Below are 18,394 nucleotides of genomic sequence, written 5' to 3' on the forward strand. Positions count from 1 at the left end.
GTGTGTGTGTGTGTGTGTGTGTGTGTGTGTGTGTGTGCATATCTATCTATCTATATATATATGTGATACCTTAATTGTGAGGGAAACATTACTTGAAGGGGACATTTGCCCTGACACAGGAACCACTGGTATTGTAATACTTGATTTCTTTGAGTTTTTAAATCATAGATCAAAAATGCTTAGCATAATTTGTTCTTTCTTTTTGATGGGATCTCCACATATTTCCCTGGCTGGCTTGGAACTCACTGTGGAGAGACCTCCTCTTTGTGGAGAGGCAGTCCTCTTGCCTCTGCCTCCCAAGTACTTGTCAGTACTTTCCAGGTGTGGGCCACCATGCCTGCTCTAACACACTTTTTAATGGCAAACGTTGTACCTTAGAACTCTGAAGAGCCATCTCGGGTTAAGTGTTATTTGGAAGGAAAAGAAAGTTCACATGTGAGTTCAAGAGATTGCCATTAGTCCTACCATACCATTCCAGACTTTCCATTGTAATTGTGCTTACTGAGGGGGAGGGGCTGGAATCAAACCCAGGGCCTTTGCATGCCAAGCATATGTTGTACCCACTAAGCCACATCCCCAGCCTGCCAGCGCCATAGCACTGAGCTATGTCATGGCCTTTTTCTTTTTTAGTATGGTGCTGGGGATCACACACATGCATACTGATTGCGTAATTGCACACTGCCAATGGCCCACGCCCCCAGCCCGCTGACCCTGCTCATTTTCCCCTTCCCACTCTGTCCCTTCTTTGCTGGTTCTGGGGAGTAAACTCAGGGTCTCGCCTGTCTTGCTAGATAAGCGCTCTACCTCTGAACTACAGCTCCAGCCTTCTAACATTGTGTAATGTTATGAAAATCAGCTGACTTCCTTTTATTGTAGCAGAATGAGAACTGAATATGTAAGGTCTGTGAAACAGAGCCAGCAACAAAGTAGTGTTCTTATGTGTTTCTTCTCATAATTCTGCTCCAGTGGTTAAAAAGACACCTCTTCCCTCTGTTGGTTTCGAAAGCACTTCCTCCCTCCTTCCCTCTTCTTTCTTTCTTCCTTCCTTCCTTCCTTTCTTTCTTTCTTTCTTTCTTCCTTTCTCTCTTTCTTTCTTTCCTTCCTTTTTTAACTCTCTTTGGGGATTGAATCTGGGACCCTGTACATGCCAGGCATGATGAGGGCAGGTGTACACTGAGGTGCATCCCCAGCTGTCCTTCATTCTCAATAAAATTAGTGTTGGTATTTTAAAGGAGATATTCAACAAATGAAGAAGTTCCCAGGTCTTGTTCAAATGCTATTATCATGGACTTTGATTGTCATAAGTTTTAAAAGGGCACCACATTTCCCACAGGCAGTGATGACAAAAATTAAATCTCTTTGCCCTTAAAAGGAGAGTAGCATTGTAGATGCTTGTCTTAAATAACTTGGTATGTACTAGAAATTTTAAATGGACCATCAATTTAGATGAAGCAATGTTTCCGAGGTATTATGTCAAGATATAAGTTCTTCCATGTAATGTAAGTGTAGTGTGTCATAGTTCTAAGCGTAAATATAAAACACGTTTTGATTGTTGCATTTTAAAGAGGTTGTTTAGAATATAAGAATTCTGATCATTGTGTTTAGAACACTTTTTCGTTGTAAGCATGACACATGGAGTAGAAGCAGTAAGCCGTCTCTAGAGGTAGTGATTTGTAGAGATTGATATGATTTTTAAAACATTAAAATTAAGCTGCAAATGTTATTTCTGCATTTTTTCATGTATGTAAAGATTTCTTGTCATATCTTGGAAATATTGGATGAATTAGTTTCATTTTTATAATCTTTACTTTAAAAATAAAAATGTATCATGTGATTTGTAAATGTGCCAGGAGTCGGGATAAGTTTGTTTATAAAGCTCTTTTGTATATTTTAATTTCTGGACCACACTATAACTAATTATTCAATTCAACTTAATGTAATTTAAATCTATAAAATAAATATCTCAATTATATTATCAATAAAGAGAACTGAAAATATTTTTTAAAATAAGAAATTGCCTTCTATGTCTGTAATATAATCCATAAGATATTAAAAATAATTTTTTTATCCTTGTTTTGATGGCTTGTTTTATTTATTTATCATCTGTGGAACCTGAGATCAACCTGAGGGCTCTGTGCAGTGGTAAATACTTTACCACTGAACTGGATCCCCCAGCCAGACTATTCATTTGAGTTTTTTCCTTATTTATTTAACATTATTTTATATGAGTGAGTTTTGGCAGCATGTCTGTCTGTACTCCACAGATATGCCTCCTACTCAAGGAGGTCAGGAGTAAAACAGCTCCCCTGGAACTGGAGTCACAGATTCTTGTGAGCTGCCCTGGATGTGGTTGGAACCAAACTGCAGCCCTCCGGAAGAGCAGCCACCGTTCTTAACTAGAGAGCATCTCTCCAGCCCTTTATTTTCTGAAACAGTCTCTCTTTCTTTCTTTTTCTTTCTTGGTTGTTTCGAGACAGGGCTTCTCTGTATAGCCCTGGCTGTCCTGGAACTCACTCTGCGGAAACAGACTCTTTATGTAACCCAAGCTGGACGGAAACTCAAAATCTTCCTGTCTCAGCCTCTCCTGTGCTGGGATTATAGATATGTGCCACTGTCTAAGGCCAATACCTTTCTTTTAAATGTTTGCATTATTGATATGGAAAAATGTTAAATATAAAATAAAAGAATGGGAGGGCTCGGAGATGGTTCAGAGCTATATAACCTGCGTTCATATTCCTAGCACCCCCCCCCCTTTAGTCATAAGACCCTACCTCATCAATTGAAGAGCCATAGAAGGCAGTGACTGTCCAACCCCTGGTGTCTATACATGTACACATACAGGCGCAAACACATGCACAGACATCAGAGTGGACGAATGTTAAAATTATGAAATGGCTTCTTTTAAAAGAATTTTTCTTTAGACTTATCTTTCATTTGGGTTTTTTTGTTTTGTTTTGTTTTGTTTTGTTGTTTTTCCAGACAGGGTTTCTCTGTAGACTAGGCTGGCCTCGAACTCAGAGATCTGCCTGCTCCTGCCTCCAGAGCACTGGGAACAAAGGCGAGTGCCTCCACCTCCTGGCTAGATTTACTTTTTAAAAGGTTTTGTGCGTGTGTGCCTGTGAGCAGGTGTGTGCTGTGTACACTGTGTGCATGAGGATGCCTTTCCAGGCCAGAGGGAAGGAGGAAGCCATCAGATGCCCTGCAACTGGACTGGATTTAACGGCAGTGGGGAGCAGCCAGGCTCGCACTGGAAGCTCAGCTGCATCTTCCGTCCTCCCCCCGCCCCCCCCCCCCCCCCCCCCCCCCAGCTCCGAAAAGCCCGAGACTGGGGATGGCTGTGAGGTGCTTGCGGTGAGTGTGGCAGTCAGGCGGCTCCACGCAGGCATCCCGACCGAGACGGCGGGAAAGCGCGGGAGTCGCTGGCGCGCGGTTCGCCTGGTGCGCATGCGCAGGTCGCCGCCGGCTCCCGCTGCTCGCTCTCCGGCGGGCTTCCGCTCTCCCCGGCGGGCCAGCGAGCTTCGGCGGGGATGGAGTCGCTGGACGAGCTGGACCTGCTGCTGCTGCTGGACGAGGACGGCGGAGCCCAGGCCGTGCCGCGGGTGGAGCTGTGAGCCTGCGGGAGGGCGGCGGGCGCGAGGGGGCGAGCGCGGGCGGCGAGAGCTGGAGGGTGGCGATCCTCCTCGGCCACTGTGCGCGGGGACCTGGGCTTGGCTGAGTAGCCTGCTGGTTTTTCACACGGACAGCTCACCGCTGCCGTCGATACCTTGGATTTGATTTTGTTTTGTTTTGCTTTGCTTTTTTAAAGATTTATTTTATGTGTATGGGTACACTGTAGTTGTACAGATAGCCTTGAGCTATCATGTGTGTGGCTGCTGGGAATTGAACTCAGAACCTCTGTTGGCCCCGCTCGCTCCAGTCCCGCAAGCTCCGGTGTAGTTCACTGTAGCTGTTTTCAGACGCACCAGAGGAGGGTGTCAGATCTTACTACCGGTGGTTTTGAGACACCATGTGGTTGCTAGGATCCGAACTCAGGATCTTTGGAAGAGCAGTCAGTGCTCTTACCCGCTGAGCCATCTCTCCAGCCCTTGATTTTGTTTTTATTTGCGTGTGTGCGGAGGGCCCGCTGGTGGCGGTCCTTGGAGCACCTGTGCCAGTTCTTTTCTTTCACGTGGGACTGCGCGGGGTCAAACTCCGGGCTGAAAGTCTTGCCAGGAATCACCTTTCGTCGGACCCAGTGTTGTTTATTTATGTTTAAATGTACTGCGTTTAGAGGCATTTCCTGGCGCTCTTGTTACAAGCACTAGTGAGCTGCCTGATGCGGGTGCTGGGAATTGTACTTGGGCCATACCTCCAAAATCTTTTTTTTTTTTTTTTTTGAGACAGGGTTTCTCTGTGTAGCCCAGGCTGTCCTGGAACTCACTCTGTAGACCAGGCTGGCCTCGAACTCAGAAATCCACCTGCCACTGCCCGGCCCAAAATATCTTTTAAGAGCTCCTGGAATTGTCTCAGCCTACCCCGGGAAATAAATGCAAGAGGTTAAATAAGGGTGTTGAGTGATAACATTTACAAACTATTGACAGTGCTGCCCCACACCCTAGTGTTTGGGGGGGTGGAGGTGGAAAGCACTCAGTTTATTGAGGCAAGGTCTCTCAAAATTCTTGGCTTCAAGTACCTCAAAGAGATCCTCTTGCCTGGCAGTGGTGGCACACGCCTTTAATCCCAGAGCTTGAGAGGCAGAGGCAGGCGGATTTCTGATTTCGAAGCCAACCGGGTCTACAGAGTGAGTTCCATGACAGCCAGCGTTATACAGAGGAAAAGAAAAACGAAAGAAAGAAAGAACAAAAGAGATCCTCTTGCCTCTGCCTCCAAGCCTGGCAGCATTCCGTGTCTTTAATTGGAGGGTTGGTGGCTTGTTGGGGTTTTGGAAACCCACCCAGACAGACTTAAGAAGGGAAGGGATGTGGCTTTACATACTAGTTTGCATAGTTTCATTATTGTGAAATACAAATAAGGAACTGGTGGTGGATTACTGTACAGACTTAAGCCTCCCTGCCTCCACCCACCACGACGCCCCCCACCCCAGGTGCCACTGTTCTGAAGTTGCTATTAGTGACCCCAGCAGGAGTGCTTGACACTAGACCTTGCATCAATGGAGACGCCTCCCTGGGGAGTCCAGGGGGTAACTTGCTTTCTTGACTAGGAGAGGGAGGCCAAGACTTCTCCCTGCATCTGTACTTTTTCTTTGTTTGTTTGTTTTTTTTGGTTTTTCGAGACAGGGTTTCTCTGTGTAGCCCTGGCTGTCCTGGAACTCACTGTGTAGACCAGGCTGACCTCGAACTCAGAAATCCACCTGCCTCTGCCTCCCAGGTGCTGGGATTAAAGGCGTGTGCCACCACTGCCTGGCTGCATCTGTACTATGTTGGACTAGATTTGTTTGTTGGTGCTGGGGGAACCAACACCCTGTATACAGTAGGCCCAAGCCATTTAATGCTGTAAAGATTAGTATGATTGGCAGCTCCTGGCAGCAATTACAGCAAACCTTTCATGCTGCTTCCCCCCCTCCCCCCTTAAGTCTTTCTTTAGTTTAAGGTTTTCAGATCAAAGAAGACTAGAAAATGAGAAACTCCCGAGCCCAGCCAATGGGCTGCTTATCCCATGACTCTGATAGGATGGTTTATATGTCTTCCATTTAGACTTCAGAAGAAGGCAGATGCTTTCTTTCCTGAGACGGTTCTGAGCCTAGGAGTGGATAACCGGTACCTGGTGCTAGCTGTGGAGACGGCGCAGAACGAAAGAGGAGCAGAGGAGAAGCGCTTGCTCATCACGGCGTCCCGCGACCGAGAGCACAAAGTTCTGTGCATCCTGAGAGATGGCTGGTGATTGACGTTTCACTTTGAGGCGTGATTTGACGCTCTGGTGGCTTTGCTGTTTTTGTTTGCTTTTACATAGCCCAGGCTGTACCTGATCTGATGGTACCTTGCCTCCACTTCCTCACGTCCAAATGCTCCGATTACCTGGCATGATTTGGTAGAGCCTGGAGGACACCACCTTGCCCGAGGTCTTGAGTGTGCCAGGCAACCGCTCTGCCACTGAGCTCCAGTCCCCACTCTAGGGCATCCCCTGAAAACCCATCCTGTGTGGATAAATTATTTGAAAGGAGGTAGCGATAGTTCAAGGGTGAAGGTGCCTGCTACCCAAATTGAAAACCTGAGTTTGATACCCGGGACCCACATGGTTGAAGAACCCGATGGGGCTTCACCCCATACAGGCACGCAAAATAAATGCGTTAAAAAGGAAAAAGAATAATTTTAAGGGGGGGGGCGATAAAAAAGAAGGTTCTAGAGATGATTCAGTGGTTAACAGCACTTTCTGCTCTTGCAGCGGTCATGAGTTTGGTTCCCAGCATCCACAAAGTAGCCCATAACTTCATGTAACTTCTAGTGCCAGGGGTTCTGCGATCATCCTCTGGCTTCCTTGGTCACTACACGCATGTGGTGCACATACAGTCAGGTACATGCATGTATACTTAAGTGAAATAATAATAATAATTTTAAAGATTTGTTATTATATGTAAGTACACTGTAGCTTTAGACACCCCAGAAGAGGGCGTCCGATCTCATTACAGATGGTTGTGAGCCACCATGTGGTTGTGGGATCTCAACTCAGGACCTTCGGAAGAGCAGTCGGTGCTCTTACACACTGAGCCATCTCGCCAGCCCAATCATAATCATTTTAAATTGACAGGCTAATTTTGTTTAACTTTTATTTTTTAAATTTATGATTTGTGTACGTTTTGTCTGCACGTATATATTCAAACACCATGAGTGTGTGTGGTATCTGTGGAGGCCAGAGGAGTATATTGGATCCCCTGGAACTGGAGTTACAGACTGTTGTGGGCTGCACTGTGGGTGCTGGGAACTGAATGAGGGTCCTCTGCAGGGGCAGGTGGTGCTCTTAGCCATAGAGCTAACCTGCCACTTAAAATTTAACACCCAGGGGTCTAGAAATATTTATTCTTCGGATAGAGTCCTCGATGCTTCTGGATGTGTTTTAACTGTGGGGACCTAGATTGTGCGTTTCTGCTTCAACCTTGCCTGTTTTCAGGAGCTCGGTACCGGTGGAGCCAGGGGACATCGTTCACTTAGAGGGAGGCCGCACATCTGAGCCGTGGATAATAGACGATGACGTTGGCTATTTTATCCTGTACCCGGACATGCTCATCTCCAGCACCAGCGTCGGGAGCAGCATTCGGTGTCTGAGAAGAGCTGTCCTGAGCGAGACCTTCAGGGTAAGTGGCTTTAGTCTGTGTTTCTAATGTACTTCGCCCTGCTGCTCTGAGGGTGGAATCCAAGGCCCCTCTCTGCTACTGAGCTGCACCTTCAGCCCCTACAGAAGGCCTCCACGCTAGCATTCTGTCCTCACCTGCTGTGCTTTACAGAGGACAAACTGGCTGAGAGCTGCCAGCCGTGCGACCTGCTCAGAGTCACACATCCAGTAATTGCAGTGTTGGGATTCGGACCGTGTGTCCGGTCCTTCTGAGTTTTATTTAGCTTTGTCTTACTCAGGGTTTTATTGCTGTGAAGAGACACCATGACCATGGCGCAACTCTTATAAAGGCAAACATTTAATTGGGGCTGGCTTACAGTTCAGAGGGTCAGTCCAATATCATCATGGTGGGAAGCATGGCTGCATCCAGGCAAAGGCATGGTACTGGAGAAGTATGTTAACTCAGGGAACAGGCTGGAAGTTAGAAAGTATGGGGGCAGGGCAGGGGGGTGGTTTGTGATCTAAGAGCTTGGGAGCGGCCCGGGGTCTTGGAGGTGTTCTAGGATAGGGAACTAGATACCCCGTTGCTGAAGGTAGTTAGCTGTAGATGCAGATAAAGCTGGTTGTGCCTCTTCCTGAAAAACAGAAACCTGATTCAGAAGTTTCTGAGAGCCGGGCGGTGATGGCACACGCCTTTAATCCCAGCCCTTGGGAGGCAGAGGCAGGTGGATTTCTGAGTTCAAGGCCAGCCTGGTCTACAGAGTGAGTTCCAGGACAGCCAGGGCTACACAGAGAAACCCTGTCTCAAAAGCTAAAAAAAAAAAAAGTGTTGATATTCAAGCCAGGCACCGCACCTGTAGGTGTGTCTGGATCTTTCTAATGTGGGATCCAGGAATCCAACTCGGGTCCGTAGGTTTGTGGGGCAAGTGTTAGGATTTAGTGACAGAAGTACCTTGACAGGTTGGGTCCAAGGTGTGTGGCAAAGAGATCACACCAGGAAACTGACGTGATTCGAGAGGTCTGTTGTTGGGGGGAAGTGAAAGGCCATCTGAGAATGGAGACATGAGAGACAGACAGACAGACTGACAGAATGAGAGACCAGAAGACAGAGAGAACAACAGAGCTGGGAGGGACCTTTTAAAGGGTAATGGGTGTTGCCTAGGAAAATATGCAAAGAGTGGCAACAGCGGGCACCAGGCACACAAGCGGTGTGCAGATAAGCAGGAAGGCTAAGCACCCCTCCTCACAGGAGAACGAACCAGTTAGAAGAAAACAACAACTCTGTGAATGTATTGGTGTTTGCCTTCGTTCATGCTGGCTTCATCACTACAACTTCGTAACTTCGTGTGTCGCTTGTTAATATGAGATGTGCACGTGACTTGTCTTCACAGGCCTCTGATCCAGCCACTCGCCAAATGCTGATCGGTACGATTCTCCATGAGGTCTTTCAAAGGGCAATAAGTGAGGGCTTTGCCCCAGAAAAGCTCCAAGAGCTTGCTCTTCAAACTCTCCGAGAAGTAAGGCATTTGAAGGAAATGTAAGTCACCGAGAAGGGCAGATGCCACAACACCCTGTGACTTCCTGCCTACAATTCAGGTTTCAGGAAGGAGACCCTTCAGTGGGAGCTAGCAGATGGCTTTCAGCTAACCTGTTCTTAGTGCCCTGAGGGGTCTCTGGGTAACGGGGACTGTTGGGTAGCATTGCTGAAATACCTTACAGTGCTCAAGGACAGAACCCATGCTTAGCCAGTTGTTTTTTGTTTTTTTTTTTTTTTTTAAGATTTATTTATTTTATGCATAGGAGTACACACTGTAGTTGTACAGGTAGTTGTGAGCCTTCATCTGGTTGGGAACTGACTTTTAGGACCTCTGCTCTCTCCGGTCAACCCTACTTGTTCCAGTCTCGCCCCTGCACAAAGATTTATTATTATAAATAAGTACACTGTAGCTGTCTTCAGACACACCAGAAGAAAACGTCAGATCTCATTACAGGTGGTTATAAGCCACCATGTTGTTGCTGGGATTTGAACTCAGGACCTTTGGAAGAGCAGTAAGTGCTCTTAACCACTTAGCCATCTCATCAGCCCACGGCTTAGCTCGGTTTAATGTGAATGAGTTTGCCGGGCGGTGGTGGCGCATGCCTTTAATCCCAGCACTTGGGAGGCAGAGGCAGGTGGATTTCTAAGTTTGAGGCCAGCCTGATCTACAGAGTGAGTTCCAGGACAGCCAAGGATTCACAGAGAAACCTTGTCTGGGGGTGGGGGGTGGGGGCGAAGAGTGTATATTTGGGAGAGAGGAGGGGTTAGGTGAGAAGAGAGAGACAGAGAGACAGCTTTGGGGAGTTGGCCCTTGCTTCTGCTGCTTTGCTGTGTAATCCAGGCAAGCTGCCTGTCCAGCTCCTCTGGGCCCAGCATTTTGTTTTTAAACTTCATTTTACTTACTATTTTGTGTGTGTGTGATGTGGGCCAAGGACAACCCTATGCAGTTGATTCTCTCCTTCCACCGGGGATTTCAGGCTTATGAGTATACTTGAATGTGCTAAGCCCTAGCTACCCACTTGGCCCTAGGAGTAGGCTCTCAAGACTATATCAGCTTTAAACCTTAGAGAGGAAGCCGGGGCTCAACCCTAGAGACTTAAATATGCACAGTATGTTCTGTACCCCTGAATATTTTAAGGCCGAACTGTATTCTGTTGTTTGTACCACACTTCAAAACATCTGTTCATTAGCCTGTTTCAGTAATATTCTTCCTTTATATTTCTAGTATTTCTGTTTTCTTACTCAGTTTCCCCTTTTTGGTAGGTATCGCTTGAATCTGAGTCAAGATGAAATAAGATGTGAAGTTGAGGAGTATCTCCCCTCGTTTTCTAAGTGGGCCAAGGACTTCATGCGTAAGGGCCCTTCGGCTGAATTCCCTCAAATGCAGCTCTCTCTGTAAGAAGCGGATTCTGTTTTCGTGCTGTTCAGATTTTTAGACAGGATTTCCTTATGCTTGTTGATCCCAAGTTTGTTTGTTTGTTTGTTTAAGACCATGTGTTGCGTATTGTAGTTCTAGCTAGCCTGGAACTCCATATTAAACCAGGCTGACCTCAAACTCATACAGATCTGCCTGCCTCTGGGTAGACAGTTCAGAGCTTTTTAAAGGGGCCTGGAAAGATCACCCAGTGGTTAAGAACAGAGGCTCTATTCCTAGATCTCACGTGAGTTCTGTGGTTCCGGTTGCAGAGGCACTGATGTCTTATAACGGCCTCCGAGGGCTCCTGCAGACACTGTCGCCTATAAACAGGCATGTATACAAACATGTATAGGAAGGACAAATGCAGTTCTTCCAAAGGTGTGGTCTTGGTTTTTCGAGACAGGGTTTCTCTGTGTAGCCCTGGCTGTCCTGGAACTCACTCTGTAGACCAGGCTGGTGGCCTCGAACTCACAAATCCGCCTGCCTCTGCCTCCCAAGTGCTGGGATTAAAGGCGTGCGCCACCACCGCCCGTCTTCCAAAGGTTTTTAAAGGTCAAGATAGTGGCCAGCAAGATAGCTCAGCTGGTGAAGTCACTCTGTCCTTTCACGTGGCTCAAATAGAGCTAACCCCTGGATATTGTCATGTGGTTTTCTTTTTTCCTTTCCTCCTTTCTTTCTTTCTTTCTTTCTCTCTTTCAGACTTATTCATTTATTTGTTTAATGTATATGAGTACACTGTAGCTGTACTGATAGTTTTGAGCCATGTGGTTGCTGAGAATGAAGGTTCCTCGCTCCGGTCAACCCTGCTTGCTCCAGCCTAAAGATTTATTTATTATTATATCTAAGTACACTGTAGCTGTCTTCAGACGTACCAGAAGAGGGCGTCAGATCTCATTACGGGAGGTTGGGAGCTACCGTGTGATTGCTGGGATTTGATTGCAGGATCTTCAGAAGAGCAGTCAGTGCTCTTAACCGCTGAGCCATCTCTCCAGCCCCCATCATGTGGTTTTCACATGCATGCTGTAGCATTCATGGGTCTTCATAGTGACATACAAGTACACTCTAAGTAAATGTATAAATGTGATCAAAAGAATTAGGGCAGAGTTTCACTGTCTAGGTGCAGCTGGCCTGTACCTCACAGAGACTCACCGGCCTTCTTATGCTGAGCCCTGGGATTAAAGATGTGAGCCACCAGGTCTGGCTTAAAAGGATAAGCCTTTACGATTTTGCTGTTAGAGCTTATCACAAGTTACTATCTATAGTATCTTTCTATGACCAAAGAGAACCCTTGAGTAGAGGATTCTAGTTTCATCCTAATGTTAATCGATACCATTTTGTAAGAATTTCCACGGGTTGGCGAGATGGCTCAACGGGTAAGAGCACTGACTGCACATCCGAAGATCCTGAGTTCAAATCCTATTAACGGCATTGTGGCTCACAACCACCCCTAATGAGATCTGACACCCTCTTCTGGCCTATTTGAAAACAGCTACAGAGTACTTTTGTATAATAATAAATACATTTTTGGGCCGGAGTGAGTGGGGCCAACAGGAGCGAGCAGGGGTTCTAAAATTCAATTCCCAGCAACTACACGAAGGCTCACAACCATCTCTACAGCTACAGTGTACTCATATACATAAAATAAATAAATAAATCTTTTTTTAAAAAAATAATTTCCAATGTTAGAATAGTTCTGATTTGTCTTACCTTTTTGAGTGCTCTGTCTGCATGAATACCTGCATGCCACCGGAGGGCATCAGATTCCATTATAGATGGTTGCAAGACTCCATGTCATTGCTAGGAATTGAACTCAGGACCTCTGGAAGAACAGCCTGTGCTCTTAACTGCCGAGCCATCTCTCCAGCTCTTGTCTCATCTTTTATGAAAGATTTTCTTTTGCCACATGGTCTCCCTATGCAGTCTTGGCTGACCTGGGACTCACCATGTAGACCAGGCTGACCTTGACCCAACAGATCTGCTGTCTCTGGGACTGGATCGCTAGGATTAATGGCGGGAGCCCCAATGTCAGGCATTCCTGTGTCAGGCGTTTTGGGAAAGTTCCTCACTACACCACTGTGATTCTCAGACAGACGCCACAGCCACCATCTTTATAGCCACGGGCTGAGCAGCGGGATTCAGACCAGTCGGTCACTTAGCCAAACACGGGGCACCTCTTTTGTTCTTGCTCCCAGGTCATGCCAACATTGCAATTCAGAAAGTAACAAGACCCCAGCAAGCAGAAAGGGTCCTTGTGTGGTAGTCCTTAGGGCAGGTGTGGAGTGACTGCCTTCTGTGTCCCTGTTCAGGCCAAGCGATGGCAGTAACAGAAGTTCACCTTGTAACATTGAAGTAATCAAGTCGCTGGATATCGAGGAGAGCATCTGGTCCCCTAGGTTTGGACTGAAGGGCAAAATAGACGTCACAGTCGGGGTCAGGATCCATCGAGAGTGGAAAACGAAATGTAAGATAATGCCACTGGAGCTGAAAACTGGCAAAGAATCGAATTCTATCGAACACCGAAGCCAGGTATAACTCTTTTTTTGTTTGTTTGCTTTTGTTTTTGTATGTTTTTTCCAGACAGGGTTTCTCTATGTAGCCCTGGCTGTCCTGGAACTCACTCTGTAGACCAGGCTGGCCTCGAACTCAGAAGTCCACCTGCTTCTGCCACCCAGTGGTGGGATTAAAGGCGTGCGCCGCCACCGCCCGGCTACGGCTGGACACTTTTATCGTTAGCTCTCCCAAAAAGTAATGAGAGTTCATGCTTTGGAAAAGTCACTGGGTTTTGTTGAATTGTCATAGTGACTTTGATATAAATCCTAAGCATTCTAGGGTTATTTGTTTATGTCAAGAAATAAGGGGTAGATGTCGTTAACTTAGAAACGCGAGTCAGTTTAATGAATTTATTAACTTTTTGGGGGGGGTGCTCCTAGAATTTGACTGTTGGGGTGAGAAAACATTTTTCTCCCCATCTTTCTACTTTGGGGCAGGCACTACGCTGCAGAACCACGTCCCCATGTCCCAGTTCACCCCATTTCTTTCCAGTCAGCATAAAACTGCAGAGCACGAGCCGTTTGTTTTGTGCCTATTAGATATTTGACACTGAGTCTGGTTTGCCACCCTCAGCAAGTGCTTGTGCTTGCTGGGAATTGTACGGCCGGCCGTCTTCTATGTGTGGTTCCTGATGACGCAGGGAGAGAGCGCACGTCCCTGTTGGCTTGACAGTCTGTCTTACACAGGTGGTCCTGTACACGCTGCTAAGCCAGGAGAGACGAGAGGACCCCGAGGCTGGCTGGCTTCTCTACCTCAAGACCGGGCAGATGTACCCGGTGCCTGCCAAACATCTGGACAAAAGAGGTTGAACTGCTTTGCTCTCTTTGCCTTAACTGGCTTGGGCCTGCTCCTCCTGCAGCCTTTTGGTGATTCTTTCTGTCTTGATTTGTTTTGTTTTGTTTTTCTAGACAGGGTTTCCCAGTGTAGCCCTGGAGCTTACTCTGTAGACCAGGCTGGCCTCCAAACTCTCAGAGATCTCCTTGCTTCAGCATCCTAAATACTGGGATTAAAGGCATGAGCCGCTACTTTGTTCCTTGGTGATGGCTTTACGCTGCTTGCTAGAGCATACTTCAGGTTGTGCTTTGTAGTTCTATATTTTAGAAATTTATCATTTCTCTTTATTTATTTTTTAAAGATTTGTTTATTTATTTTACGTATATGAGCCTTCATCTGGTTGTTGAGAATTGACTTTTAGGACCTCTGCTTGCTCTGGTTGACCCCGTTCGCACTGGTAGACCCCGCTTGCTCAATCCCTGCCCTTTATGGCCCAAAGATTTATTCATTGTTATAAATGAGTACACTGTAGCTGTCTTCAAACATACCAGAAGAGGGCATCAGATCTCATTAGGGGTGGTTGTGAGCCACCATGTGGTTGCTGGGATTTGAACTCGGGACCTTTGGAAGAACAGTCAGTGCTCTTACCCGTTGAGCCATCTCACCAGACCCATCATTTGTCTGTATTATTTATGGGAGGAGTGCAAGTATAGAGGTTTAAGAGCAACTTTGTGGCCGGGCGGTAGTGGCGCACGCCTTTAATCTCAGCACTTGAGAGGCAGAGGCAGGCAGATTTCTGAGTTCGAGGCCAGCCTGGTCTACAGAGTGAGTTCTAGGATAGCCAGAGCTACACAGAGAAACCCTGTCTCGAAAAAACAAAAAAACACCTCATCAAGTGTCCCAAAGCTTGAAGAACGAGCACATTGTCACTGGTCACTGTGATGCAGAGGCAAATCCCTGTACTGTTCTCTGCTTTGTCTTTAAATATTAAGCCCTTACTGGTAGAAAGTGTGCCTCATTCTAAAAAGCCCACTTTACCTGTCTCCCCAGAACTTCTGAAGCTCAGGAACCAGCTGGCCTTCTCTCTGCTGCACCGTGTGACCAGAGGAGCTTCGGGGGAGGCGGCTCAGCTTTCGGCCTTGCCACAAATAATCGAGGAAGAGAGAACTTGTAAATATTGTTCTCAGATGGGCAACTGTGCTCTTTATAGCAGGTAAGCATTCTGTGTGTGTTTGTGTGCGCTCGTGTGTGCGTGAGTGTGTGTGTGTGTGTGTGTGTGTGTGTTTTTGGCAGTCTTATGTAGCCCAGGCTAGTTTCAAGCTTGCTATATAGCTGAAGGTGACCTTGAACTTTTGGGAGTTTCTGGAATTCAGTCTTGAACTTGTGATCTTCCTGCCTTCACCTCTCACATGCTGGGATCCTAGGTATGCATTGCTTTACTGAATAGTCTACCTGTTTGTTTTATAAACATCTTATTTTTATTCATCTTGATTTGGTTTTAATTGTGTATATGTATGTGTGTGGAGGTACCTGGGATTCCAACGCTCAGAGGTAGATGCAGAAGAATTGCCAAGCGTATGAGGCCAGTAAGGTCTATGTAGAGAGTTGAAGGTCATCTAGGGCCAAAAATCCTACACCTCTGCCTGTAAGTGCAGCTCCAGGGAATCCAGTGCCTTCTGATCTCCAGAAACACACCTGGGCACATGCGGCAAGTGCATACACATTAAAAGGAAAAAGCTGCCTAGTGCCTTTATCCCAGCATTCAGGAGGCAGAGGTGGGCATGTCTGTGGGTTGCCCAGGGATGTATAGGAAGGCCCTGTTTGATTATTTGTTTATTTAACTTGTGTGTGTGTGTATGTGGTATGTGTTTGTTCGTGTGTGTGTGTGTGTGTGTATGTGGTATGTGTTTGTTCGTGTGTGTGTGTGTGTGTGTGTGTGTGTGTGTGTGAGTGAGAGAGAGAGAGAGAGAGCTGATATGTTTAGGAAACCTTACTTCACTACCTGCCATGGAAATGTTTGCTTAGCTCCAATTGGAACTCTATTTAGAGCAGTTGAAGACCAGATAGATGATGCTTCCATCCCAGAAGGCATGCTGTCCAAAATCCAGGAAGAAACCCGGCACCTGGAGCTGGCACATTTGAAGTATTTCAGCCTGTGGTGTCTCATGTTAACATTGGAGTCGCAATCGAAAGACAATAGGAAGACCCACCAGAGTATCTGGTTAACGCCTGCCTCAGAGCTGTGAGTGTTGGTACGCCTCCCCCCGCCCCCAACCCGCCAGCGACCTTAGGGTCGGCACCGGTTAGGTAGTACACTGCAGCATTTGGAATCCATGAGAGCAGCGGTTTGTGTAGTATGTTAAAGACGCGGTTTCATGGAGACTCGGTTGGTACAGTGCTTGTGTTGCAGGCACGAGGGCCTGAGTTTAATCCCCTGCACATCTGTAAAGAGTGATTCCAGAGCTGGGGACACGAGACAGCTAGATCCCAGAGCTTCACTGGCAAACCAGCCTGCACAGCTCAGTTGTCTAGCTCCAGGCCATTGAGAGGATATGTGAGAAATCCAGGTGGACACTTCCTAAGGGGTCACCCAGGGTTGCACCTGGACACTCAGACCCACAAGCCATTTTTAGAGTGTCTGTGGCTTCATTTAGTTGTGACCTTGTCACAGGTGTCACAGAATTATGTTAAAAAAAGAAGAAATAGAAGGTTGTTAATGTGGCATTCATATTTTATAGTGAATTGTAGAAAATGTTAAAAATGGGGCTGGCGAGATGGCTCAGCGGTTAAGAGTTAAGACTGCTCTTCCAAAGGTCCTGAGTTCAAATCCCAGCAACCACATGGTGGCTCACAACCATCCGTAAGGAGATCTGACTCCTTCTTACTTACATGTAATAAACAAATCTTTAAAAAAATAAATTAAAAAAAGAAAGAAAGAAAATGTTAAAAACTACAGCAACCAAGAGACACACTTAGCATGGATTGCCAAGGGCCATCGGCCAGCAAGATGGCTCAGGGAGTAAAGGGGCTTGCAGCTAAGTCTGATGACCTGAGTTTAATCCCCCCCTGGTGGTCACATGGTGAAAGGGAAGAACTGCATCCTGCAAGTCATCCCCTGCTCCACAGGAGCAGCTTGGCCCGCGTATGCACACATTCATATCACACACAATAATACAATAATAATTTTTTTTTAATTTCATGCGTTATATAAACAAATACATTGTAGGAAAAACAAATATTATATCAATGGACTCTTCCTTCCTTTCTTTCTTCCCTTCCTTTCTTTCTCTCTCTCTCACAGCGAGGAGAGTGGCAACTGCATTGGAAACCTGGTCAGGACGAAGCCTGTAGAGAGAGTTAGTGATGGACAGTACTTACATAATTTTCAGCGGAAAAATGGCCCCATGCCAGCCACCAATCTGATGGCAGGGGACAAGATTATTTTAAGCGGAGAAGAGAGAAACCTCTTTGCTTTGTCTAAAGGCTACGTGAAGAAGATTAGCATGGCAGCTGTTACCTGCTTGCTAGACAGGTAATGAAAGGCCTCGTTGGACAGCAGCTCTGTCTTTATGGAGCTGGGGTGATGCACGCTGCTGGTCCACTCCCGGTCTGTAAATTTTCCTCTTAAACGTTTCAAACAAATTGACACAATAGGTCTTTAGTAACTGGGTTTTGTCCTAGCATATTGCTTTTTTTTTGTTTGTTTGTTTGAGATGGGTCTTCTCTGTTTAGCCCTGGCTGTCCTGGAACTCACGCTGTGTGCCTTACACAGCTGTTTTGTTGTCTCAGGAATTTGTCGCCACTCCCAGAAGCAACCTCGTTTCGACTCGACCGGGAAGAAAGACACGGTGACATAAGTACCCCATTAGGAAATCTGTCCAGATTGATGGAGAACACAGATACCAGGTTGGTAATGATGGAGGCTGGCTCTTCCCACGTTTCCTGAGATACTAGTAAGAGTGCTTTTGTTGTTCTTTGCAGCAAAAGACTTCGAGAATTAATCATCGATTTCAGGGAACCTCAGTTTACAGCCTACCTCAGCACCATCCTCCCACATGATGCGAAGGATACAGTGGCCAACATTCTAAAGGGTATGGCCAGCATTTCAATTTGATTTCTTGTTCCTTTTCATAACCCAAACTATGCCTAGTGTCTAGTCCCTTAGCAGTTGATTAAGCCAGCGCTTACGTAAGGCCAGAGAAGTGGCTTAGTTGGGAAGGGGACTTGCCACGTAAGCCTGATGAGCTGCATTTGGTCCCTGAAATCCATTTGACAAATAAGAATGCTGTCGCCTGTATGTGAACATCTCCCATGGCGAGACTGGAGGGTGGAGAGTGGAGAATTGCCACGAAGCTCCTGAGCTAGCCAGTGTACCTCACGTGTGCAGTGTGGCAGAAATAAAGGAGATGGGAAAGCCTACCTCAAAATGGTGAAAGGAGACCCACTCAGGGGAGTTGGCCTCTAAGTTGTCACCTGATCTCCACACATTATAGCACGCATGTTCCTGTGCACACATCATGTACACACTAAGTTTACAAAGGTAGAGACTTTGATGGCTCAGTGTGATAAAGTACTTGCCATGCAAGTATGAGGCCTGGAGTTTAGATCCCCACCACACATAAACGCTGGGTGTGCGTGACAGCCTGGGGAGACGAGGGCATCCCTGGAACAAGCTAGATAGCCAGCCCAGCCCAAAATGGTGAGTTTGGGGTTTAATTTAGAGACACTGCCTTACCTGCTACCGTGAATAAGGTAGGGCATGACCAAGAAACACTCCTACTATCCACCTTGGGCCTCTGCATGCGTACACACACATGTGCATCTGCACATATCTGGGTATGCATATCAAA

At 46.6% G+C, this 18,394-nt stretch overlaps 1 protein-coding gene across 3 annotated transcripts in view; it reads left to right on the top strand.

Annotated features, from left to right (window-relative positions):
- The first annotated feature begins 3,500 nt into the window (after positions 1-3,500).
- Positions 3,501-18,394, top strand: part of Dna2 (DNA replication helicase/nuclease 2) — a 28,078-nt gene continuing 13,184 nt past the window's right edge. The window contains exons 1-12 of one of the 3 annotated variants that reach the window (XM_031348155.1): positions 3,501-3,607; positions 5,694-5,876; positions 7,105-7,288; positions 8,658-8,803; positions 10,067-10,198; positions 12,527-12,746; positions 13,457-13,574; positions 14,595-14,757; positions 15,592-15,786; positions 16,846-17,076; positions 17,334-17,450; positions 17,526-17,635. In XM_031348155.1, the coding sequence (XP_031204015.1) occupies positions 3,528-3,607; positions 5,694-5,876; positions 7,105-7,288; positions 8,658-8,803; positions 10,067-10,198; positions 12,527-12,746; positions 13,457-13,574; positions 14,595-14,757; positions 15,592-15,786; positions 16,846-17,076; positions 17,334-17,450; positions 17,526-17,635 (1,879 nt within the window). In that variant the 5' untranslated portion in view covers positions 3,501-3,527. Of the gene's footprint in view, positions 3,608-5,693; positions 5,917-6,381; positions 6,511-7,104; positions 7,289-8,657; positions 8,804-10,066; positions 10,199-12,526; positions 12,747-13,456; positions 13,575-14,594; positions 14,758-15,591; positions 15,787-16,845; positions 17,077-17,333; positions 17,451-17,525; positions 17,636-18,394 lie in introns of those variants that run through there. The other 2 variants (XM_031348156.1, XM_031348157.1) reach the window with 2 other exon arrangements.

The sequence above is a fragment of the Mastomys coucha genome, unplaced genomic scaffold (genome assembly GCF_008632895.1).
Source record: "Mastomys coucha isolate ucsf_1 unplaced genomic scaffold, UCSF_Mcou_1 pScaffold3, whole genome shotgun sequence".
In the NCBI taxonomy this organism is placed as follows: Eukaryota; Metazoa; Chordata; class Mammalia; order Rodentia; family Muridae; genus Mastomys; species Mastomys coucha.